The sequence below is a fragment of the Centruroides sculpturatus genome, unplaced genomic scaffold, assembly GCF_000671375.1.
Source record: "Centruroides sculpturatus isolate CEXI.00-Female unplaced genomic scaffold, Cexi_2.0 scaffold501, whole genome shotgun sequence".
NCBI lineage: Eukaryota > Metazoa > Arthropoda > Arachnida > Scorpiones > Buthidae > Centruroides > Centruroides sculpturatus.
This window is the reverse complement of record NW_019384766.1, coordinates 467,766-478,415: the sequence shown is the minus strand read 5'-3', so window position 1 is coordinate 478,415 and position 10,650 is coordinate 467,766. Positions and strand designations below refer to the sequence as shown.

The 10,650-nt window shown below is 31.8% G+C and overlaps 1 protein-coding gene across 1 annotated transcript in view; it reads left to right on the top strand.

Moving 5' to 3' along the window:
- The first annotated feature begins 1,611 nt into the window (after positions 1 to 1,611).
- LOC111628911 (E3 ubiquitin-protein ligase TRIM33-like) overlaps positions 1,612 to 10,650 on the top strand; it is a 63,394-nt gene continuing 54,355 nt past the window's right edge. Inside the window, exon 1 of the mRNA XM_023372769.1 lies at positions 1,612 to 1,974. Coding sequence (XP_023228537.1) covers positions 1,773 to 1,974 — 202 coding nt within the window. The 5' untranslated portion in view covers positions 1,612 to 1,772. The remainder of the gene's footprint in view (positions 1,975 to 10,650) is intronic.

Here is a 10,650-nt window from a genome sequence, read left to right as displayed (position 1 = left end):
CTAAAGAATCAAGTTCTTCAATGCTGTGAGACAAAACGACGAGCTCTCTGTTAAAGACTTTTGGAAACAATTCAATGTTTTAGATGCAGTGAGAATCATTGGACAATCTTGGAATGAAGTTTCCCAAAAAACTTTAAATGGCATCTGGAAAAACTGTGTTTTTTTTTTCACCACTGAAACTCAGGCGGAATCAGTGCCAGAGCCTGATGAAATTGGTAATGTGATTGAAGAAGTTTTCGATCTTGCCAGGCAAATAAATTTAGAAGTGGATAGTGATGACGTTCGAGAACTGCTGGATTCCCACAATCAGGAACTGACAATTGATGAGCTCATAGAAATGTGTGAGCAAGAGCAAGACATTGAAGAACTTGATTCTTTAGATCCAGTTCAATCAGAAGATTGAATGACGGTTGGAAAATTGACAGAAGGCCTCAGTTTTATTGAAAAGGGGTTACAAATTTTAGAAAATATAGACTCCAACGAAGAGCTCATTTCTTCTACAAAACGACAAATAAAAAAATTATTAGCGTGCTACGAGGAAATTTTGCGGGAGAAAAAAATCTTTGAACCGTCAGACGAATTTGTTAGATTTTATGAAGCCTTCTACATCAAAATAACTTAGGTTTACGATTTTAATAATATAATTTGTTATACGTGTGTATTATCTAAGATTTTATTAAACATTTTTTTTCTAAATTATTGTTTTCTTTAGTCTTCGGTCCCAATTAAAAATAATTTGTATGTATTTATATGCAAAATTATACCCCGACTTACGCGAATTCAACTTACGCGGTTATCGCTCGGTCCCACCTATCGCGTAAGTCCGGGGTATGACTGTATATGGGGCTATATTTGTTGCCAGTCCGACGCTGGATATGTCGGGCCCCGAGTTGACTAGTAGCCGAGTAAATGAAACCACTGAACACTTGTAGTTGGTTGCGGATTCGGCCTCACCAACGGGCTAGACACGTGCAGATTTCCAGGTTTTATTCATGTGTTTAACATCTAAATAGGAATTAATTTTCTATAGAAAGTCCTATCGGAAGACAGATCGCTCTCGTGTTACGTCGCCTTATTCCATCAATCCAATTTGACGGCCGCATGGCCGAACGATTAAGGTGACAGCCTATCACTCTGGGGGACTTGGAATCAAATTCGGACGGATCGAAAAGTCTCCAGGAATTTTTCGGGGGTGGTCCGACCGGATATGTCGAGCCCCGTCCTCACCCCCCGGCCGGCCCATTGGGGGCCTGGCCGAACTCATAATGGGCTTGCTAAAAGAAGCCTTCTTAGTGCCCACAGGGCAGGAAGAGCCAAAACGTAACTTTTTAAATAAAAATAATCTTTTTTAAGCACTAGGATTGATGTAACAAGATTTAAAAATATCAAATATCTAAAGTTGTATTTCGAGTGTCAATAATTAACAATTTAAAACCTGCCTATGGAGCCAACTAAAAAAATATTATTGGGTTTTAATTAATCAAGAGTATTAATTATTAATTTTACGATTATAGTTTGATATTAAATTCATTTTCATCAACAGAATTATTGTATATTCAATAAAGTTTAGAAATACGTGTACATGAATCATAATGTTTGGCGAGAATTTGGCTATTTTTCTTAGTTTCTGCTACAAGTGGATGGGAATGTATTCGAATGAGTTATAAAGTTAATGTTTTTGGTCGGAATTACGATTGTCATAACCATCGTTAATTCGGGTCTTAGTTAAAGTCTATAGTTCTTTATTGTGTAATTTATTTATCACATTTAAGATGAATGGAAACAACAATTCGACAGCAGCGGAACAGGTTACAGGTAACGAAACCGAAGATTGGACTGAAACCAAATGTTCTTTCTGCAAACAAATATTGGTGGAGAGTAGTGAACCCAAATTATTACCGTGTTTACATAGCGCCTGTAAGGCCTGTTTATTAAATGAATCTGCTTCCAGCCCTGCTCCTAACAGTTCTACAGGTACATCATTTTCATTTTCTTTCATGTCACAAGGATATCAAAATACAAAATGTATCATTTTAATTAGCTTTAATTTTCTCAAGATGCAATGCAACTAACAATGAAAATGTTTTCCTCCAAATATTTTATTATTTTCTTTAATAATTTTATTATTATTTTTTTAATGATTAGAAGATTATCAGAGAATCAGCAGTTTTTTTAATAGCAGAATCTATGGGGAATGTTTTAAAAGTGTGTAATAACTAACCAAATACCTGTATATTACTTCTAATAATTCAGTTATTACAAGTAATATCTACAGTTTTCATAAGCAAATTTCTATGTGAAATACCTACATTGACCAAAAGATTGTGGACATTGTTTATTCTTTTTTGATATTTGCAAGAACAATGGCTGTATTCGGCAGTTGTAACTGACCAAATTGGTAGTAACCTGGATCTGCCAAATGATGAGTGACGTTGCATTGGAATAGAAAGCCTCGTTGGTCAGTTTTATAGCGATAGGTAGTGTAAATGAAAGACGCTACCAAATGTGATAATGAAATTTGAAATACCAAACATGTTTCAAAAGAGCGCTACCTTAGAGGGCATTTGACAGAAAAATACTTGACGGCTTGGGAACAGTTGAGTCTGCCGAACGCTGCTGGTGTCACAAACCCCGCGCTTCTTTATGCAGCACTCAAGAAGTGCTTTATAGCGAACACACTGAAACTGGTTTCTAATTGGTCAACACTGCTCGAGACGTCATTTCGCTACACTCTCGCTGCATAAAGAAATGTGGGGAAACTTAGAATTATAGTTTCTATGAGAGTAATGCATGGCTGGCTCCAGAGAAAACTTTGGCCTACAGTTGTTTATGCTTTTATAAATTGTTATTTTATTAACAGAAAAATAAAATCTTTAAGACTACTATTTATTAATAAAGAAACATTATAAGTATTTTGTTTATTTAAAAAAAAAGGGCAAAAAGGGTCCATTGTATTCTTTGGCTGCATACCAAGATTTTGATGGCCATGGAGTAATGTATTGTAGAATAGAATGATCAGCACAGTGACATATGTCCTTTATTTAAGAGAACAGACTTTATTTCACTGCCCTGATTTTTAGATTTATGTTTTTCTAAAATGGTTATTTTGTCTTATTTTGTGAATTGAAATAGTAAATTGAAATTGGCATATGTTTTCGCACTGCATCTGTTAGTGTTGTATGTATGTATGTATGTATGTATATATATATATATTGTACTGTACAGTACTTGGCTGTATGTTTAGTTTAGATGCTGTGGTAGGAGTGCAGTGTAAAATTTTAAAATATCTCACAGATAAACATTTTAAAAATAATTGAATCTTGCTCAGGTCTCCATGGATCTAATTCCCACTCTGAACAAGTATTTTCATTAGTGAACAATATGTGGACTAGTAAAAAATCCAATTAAAATTCAAAACATTGGAAGCATGCATTTATACCAAATGCAACTTTGACAAGATTGTATATAGTTTTATGAATTTTTAAAACACTGAACTTTTTTAATTAAATCAAGTTTTTCTTTTGAAAATTATCAAAATATTTATTTTTTTAAAGTAATAATATGAATGTTTAAAATGCTATGTATATGCTTATTATATGATAAATGTTATAAAGCTTACAAACTTACAAGGCTTTTAGTTTTAGAGTAACAAATGAATGCAACTTGCTTTTTTTTATTATGAAACAATTTCTGATTTGTATTTTATTTTCTCAAAAAAAATTATAGTCACTGTAACAATCAAATGTACCCATTTTTGTCTGTTTCTAATATTTTGATTGTAGAGTCAATCTCTGAGTAGAATAATTTTATTAACATGCCAATATAATAATACCAATTTATAAATTGGCTATATTTTCAAAATTTATTAAAGTTCACTCAGTTTTAGTCCTCATTTTCATTGATTATGAAATGTATTCCCAGTTGGATTGTAAATGATATGTCCACCCATTTTTAGAGCTGTATCTTGTTTCATAAGCACTTAATATCTGATTTCATATTAGTGCTGTGTTTACTTTGTTTCCATTAGAAAATAAAAAACACTTTAGTATTTTTATAATTTAACAATTTTATTTTTATAAAAATAATTTTATAAAATCAGTTTATTTTATTTTTATAAAAATAAAATCAGTTTTTATTGTATGTTGTTTGTAGTATTTAGGAAGTGTAGAGTATATTTTGGAAATAGATATGTTAGTTTCTCTGATATATTAGTAATTAAATAATATAAAAAATTCTAAAAAAATAATTGCTTGAATCAGGATCTGAACTTGTAAATTTTGCTGAATTATTGTACTACAAGTTGCTGTTCAAATTTTTTACTAAATTGGCTTTCTTCCAGACAAGTTAATTGTAGATTAATATATAGCAACATGTGACTTGTAGTTACAAATTATTTAATTAATTGAATACATTGATAAAATAAAATTTGGTATAAAAGTTTGGATTTAGAAAGTATTGAAGCTTTGTATAATTAGATATTTACAAATTTTACTTCCCATTAAGAGATGTTTATGAAAATAGGAATTATTCTAAAAAATTGTTTAGAAACTAGCTTGTAAACTTATCAGGAAAAAATATATGATACCAGTATGAACTGGTTACACATCAACATCATATATATATTAATTGAATAAGCAGATTAATATATTTATTATTCTATGAATCTAAAATAGAGATTAATGGATAAATGTTCAGATAGAAAGAATAAAAAGTCTGTAAAATTGATTATAAAAAGATTTGAATTGATAATCCATCTTTAGAAATATAAATGATTAAACTTGGCAAATATTCAATCTTTTGCTCATATCTGTATTATTCTTTTATGTATTTCATAGAAAGCTATAATGAGATTCTGTTATTAGTCAGTTAATTTAAATTTACAGATAACTATTATACTGAATAGTGAATACTTTATTAAATATGAATGAACTTTACAAGTTATAATAAAATTTAAAATAATTTTATTTAGAATTTAATTAATTACTTAATCATTTTAAGGCCTAATAATTTGGCAGTTTGTGTGGCTATAACTATAAATAAAGTTTTTGATTTGATGTTTTTATATAAAATTTAAGATATGCATAGTATTTGGACTACATTCATAAAAATTCATATTGTAAGCTGGAAAAGTACAAATTTGCATTTCCAAGGTTCTGAATTTTGGGTTATATATAGGTAGGCTATATACACTGTCCTAAAGCCAGGTATTCACATGAGCAATTTCAGCATATGATTTGAATATTTTTGGCACTACACATAGTATGACCTAGAAAAATTATTGTCTTTCAATAAATTATGTGGTTAGACATGAGTTAGATGATTGAGCTGGATGTGCTTTTTTATCATGTGAATCACACACAGCCAATCAGCAACAAATAAGATAGTTTGATACCATTTTTTTTATAAAATGGCCTGGTGGATGAATACATCAACTGAGAAAGTAGTAGAAATTTTTGATAAAAGGGATGAAAATAGTACTGGTAATAATAATAAATTGATGAATTTTTTTTATAAAGAATAAGTATATTGCTAGGATAATTGCTTCATTGTCATCTATCTTTGATATCTTTCTTCCTTCCTTTCTGCCAGATAGCATATGAATGAAGTGCAAATTGCATAATGGAAATTGTGCAGAAGTCATGTGATTGAGTGCATGCTAAAATCACTCATATAGATATCTAGCTTTAGGGTCTTTTCTATAGACCTTCATTTGGAATCAATTTATCCTGTTTTTTTTTCTCTCTTTTCTTTCTTTTTAACAGTCAAGTTCAAGATGTGCATTTCAGCTTTCAACTTCTGTTCTTTCATTGAAAGTAAATCTGAGTGTACCGTGCTAAGTTCTCTCCCTCTCTCTCTAAACTTCTTTTCCACCAAAAAGACCATTAGAAAAAAAAAGCCAGCTCTTCTCTCACTGAGAGGTACAGTACATGCTTTCAAAAGCATATGTTGCCAAATAATTCTTTTCACTAGTCTTGACCTGCTTATTTTTCATTGTTATTAATTGTCCATATGTATTCTCTAAGGTGCTTGTTAATATTTATGTAAGACTTTTTCCAGACTATGAAATACTTTAATTTTGATGAAATAAAATTTAGTCCTTTTTTTCTCCAGACATGAACATTTGAAAATGAGAAAATTTAAAAATGAAACTGATAATACACCTATTCCTGTTTTTGCATGGTGGATATGTTAGGCTCAAAGACCAAAATCGCTCATTGAGCGAAAAAAATGACCACGAAGTCAAATTTGCATCATGGCAGTTGTAAAAAACAGCCACAACATGTTGTGGCTAACTGAAAACAACCACAAAGCGAAATTTGTGTCATGGCTTTCATGATATTTGACCACTACGCATTGTGGTGATTAAGAAAAGCCATAACGCATTCTGAATGTTAGCTGATGCAACCACAATACGAAAGATAGGTTGTAACTTGTCAATGGGTGCATTGCAAACATTTGCTGAGTTTGTTTTGTGTTCATTCTTGACCAGTGCTGCCGTTTCTAGGGTAATTACCCTTTTCTAGAATAATTTCAACCTCTCATAGTAATGACCAAGACAAAACCTTTCTCACTAGTTTCTAGTCGTTTATACACGAGGACGAACATTTTCAGCCTTTTTAATAGGCCTTCTGTTACACCATGGTCTGTTAGAGTGTTGGTTGGTAGAAATTTAAAAGATGTCAATGTTTACATAGGTATTGTTATACCAGTGACGTCATAGTTGATGATAAGGTTTAGACGATACTGAGGGCGTTAAATTTTTTTTTTTTTTTTGGTAAAAATGAAAGGTGTGTGGATAGTTCATGATGGGATAATTGCTAAAGTTGGGAAATAAAACTGGAAAATAAATGCGCTAAGTAAAGATGATGCACTATCACGATAGAGGGTTAATGGGGAGTGGTGTCATAGTTGATAACAGAGCATAGATGATGCCGACATCGTTAAATAACTAATGATATCATAAGAAAAGGCATGTGAACAACCATAGATGGGAAAGGTGCTATGCTTGGAAAGCAGAATTGTAAAAATAAATGCAAGTAAAAAAGCACTAATGGTTGCAAGAGGTGAGGGTGAATTGGTCTATTTAGTTTAAGGGGTTATCGAAGAGTGATTTCCATGCGGAGGAGAGCAAGTTTGCATCTCTGCTATTGATACAACTGTCTTTGAGGGCTTTCTTAAATATTTCAATGGTTTCAACTATTCTAAGCTTGCTATTGTCATGCATAGGAATAATAATCTTCGCCTCTTCCCATTTGGTCATTATACTAGGTTTGCTTGCAAACTGGGCTAGGGCTAAACTCTCATAGTAATATTTCGGGTAGTCATGTATTTATGGTAAATCTAGGGTAAAGCTACTGTATGTTCTGATGTTATTACTCATTGCTCCACAAGTTTTGCTGGAAAAAGTTTTAGCTTAAAACCATTCTGTTTTTCCCTATAACTGGAGGGTTTTAGGATAGGACAACAGAAGCTAAAGAAATAATGCAGATTGATGCTAGGTACATGGGTATACACTGTACAGTGATACTTTGGTTTTCGTCAATAATCCATCCAAAAACGATGATAACCGAAGTCAACGAAAACTGAGGTATTAATGTATATTACATCCAAGTAGGATTTCGCTTTTCTCAACCTTTATGCCATTGAGCCATTGGCACTCTCCATATCAGATGTAAATTAATACCTCTGATAAAGCCTAAAAATCCTAAGACATTTTAGTTATTAAAATTTTCAAAAACAGTAAGAATTGTTCTGATTATTGTTTCACAATAATAGTACAGGGATCTGCGTCATAGAATTGTTTGTCATATGTTTTTTATTTGAGCTTGATTCTCAATTTAGGGTAATTTTCTGCAGTTGAAATTGGTTCAATTATTTTAGTTAGGGTGCCTAATGTTGATAGGGGACTTGCAGCTCTCAGAAATGTTTTAGCTGCTGTTATGAGCATTAATCCATCAGGTCTCTATCAGTTGGAAACAAGGAAAGTCTTCTTAATCGACTTTATGCTCGTAATGAATTTACAATTTTTGAGAGTAACTTTGTTAACATTCAGAACATACCCTCAACTTTATTAACACTTCTCTCAGCATCCATGTTAACATCTGGAAGTAAGCAAGGGTTTATAATGTGTCACTGTAAAAGATACTGTATTGATAAAAATGCAAATGTCGCTCAAAGAACATAAAATGCATGAATAATTAAATGTTGTAAAGTAACCAAGTTAAACTTCTGTATATGGTGAATAATTTTGTTACCTACATATATAAGATGATTGAAGATAAAACTTTCTTTTTCATTATGATTTATTTATTTTCTTATCATCACTTGTTATTAGTTTACATCCAGAATGTGTGGTGGGAATATATATATATAGTATTTTAACCATAATAAATCCGTTGCACAGTTGTTAAAGTAAAACTTCAGCAGTTGATTTTTATTTTATAGTGTATAGTATATCAAGCACCTACAAGTATATGTAATTAGACCTTTAGCATTTTTTAGCAAAACAAAAGAAACAAATGTGTATTTTTCTCCATATATTTTATTTCTTTGAAATTTTTTTAAGTATGAAAATTAAATTTCTAGGAAAAGTTGCAGAACTAATGTTGTTTGGCATTAAAAATTGTATATAAAAATGTTTCGAGCCTATAATCCATATTTTAAAGTTACAAACCACTGTGCATCATATGATCCTGTATCGTAGTTGCATCAGCTAACGTTCAGAACGCGTTATGGCTTTTCTTAATCACTACAACGCATAATGGTCAAATATCATGAAAGCCACAACACAAATTTTGCTTTGTAGTCGTTTTGAGTTAGCCACAACATGTGGTTGTTTGTAAAAACAGCCATCAAAGGAATCAGAGGAAAGTTTTTAATGTTTTTTTTTTATATTGAGTCAGATAGGAGCTTCAAGATAAAAGGTGACTCTGCAATAAGATGTTTTATTCCTAAGATGTAAAAACGACAAAATGTGAAAACACTTTTAATTTATTTTAGTGTTTGTTCTAATTTTTTGTGAATATTTTAAAATGTGAAATTTTATAGTCTGGTAATTTTATTAATATTGATAATACATGACTAAGAAACACTTTCCAATTTGTGATATAAAATTAGAAGTCAATTCTGAAGTAATCAAATATACTGTAGTCTTGTTATCAAATTCAATAACGAGAATATATTTGTTTACAACAAAGAAATTCTTTGTTGTAAATCCTACAATGTGTATGATGACACTAAACACATTGTAGCATTGATAGGATGATGAATTGGTATTGAGAATCAGAAGAATGACACTTTTTAAGTAATTGGAATTGAGAGAAATTTATCATACTTTGCTTTATACAGACACAATAAAGTTACTTCTTTCAAACAATTGGCAGATTATTCAACTCTTTATTCAGTTTGGACGCTAGTTACAAGTTGTGTTTCGGGCATTAGCCCCTTCTCAGCCAACTTAAAAGTACAAATTACAAACATCTAGACGGCGTACATAATGGACTGTGTCAAATTCCATAGATCGAGTGAAGAATGAACAGATTTTGTTGTGTCTGTATAAAGCAAAGTAAATTACAACACGGTTTCATCAGAATCAAAAGAAATTTATCATAATTTATAACTAACAAAATTATGTTTAAGTACTTTTAAGTGAGCAGACTAATTTCAATATGATACAATACTAATACATATATTCAAAACCAAGAAAAAATAATGAATAACACACAACATACAAAGATGTTTAAGACAGTGTGGTGAAGTTAGTAACAAATAGTCTGATTCTAACTTTGGCAAATTTGAATGCGTGACTCTGACTTCAACCTTTTCTTTTTTTAAAATGTCACACTATAATTCCTTTTATAAGAAAGATACCACTGGGTATCTGAATATTTTTATCTAAAATAGTTATACACTTTTATAATTGTTTGATTGTGTGAGGGTTCTAGGGATTTTTAGATTCAAACCCCACTTCTGTGACACCAATATGTGAGCCACCGGGAGGGAAGAGGAGTCCTCTCCCTCCAGCCACTGGTCTGTGACCTACTTTCTTGTCAGGGATGGTAGTAACGTGCAGTTACGCGTTACGCGAGTGGAGGAGAGTCGGAGGGGTCGACGATAAGGCGTTGGCATAGTCGAATAAAGACACCATTTTTCTAAACTAACAATTTATTACAGACAAATAATAAAACAAACGTTTTAACACGGTAAGTCTCATTCGCGTATGAGAGAGAGAGCTTACAATAAAGCGTTCATACCTCTTGCGATAAATAGCGAAGGCCTTTAATTTCTGGAAGGCGGGATCCAAGTTGAGGGTTGGGATCGAAGTTCTTCTATTATGTGATGCGGCTGGTTAGAGGGAAGCGAATCTCTATCTTGATGGTGCGATGGCGACTTCTTGATTAGCGACTCCCCGGAGAAGGGAGAAGGAGGATGGCTTTTATATCTTTTTGGTGGGAAAATTCGTCAGGTGATCAATTGTTTTAGCAGGTGTGGTATTAAAGATGGTGTTAGAATGACAACAATATGACGAATTTCGCCGATAACTGTAAACTATATACGGTTTGCTCGTGAGAATGTTTATATTTAAACAAAAAGAGTTATAATTCTCGCATGTACTTTAGATTTCGTTTTTGTAGGGTCAAATTCCTTTGG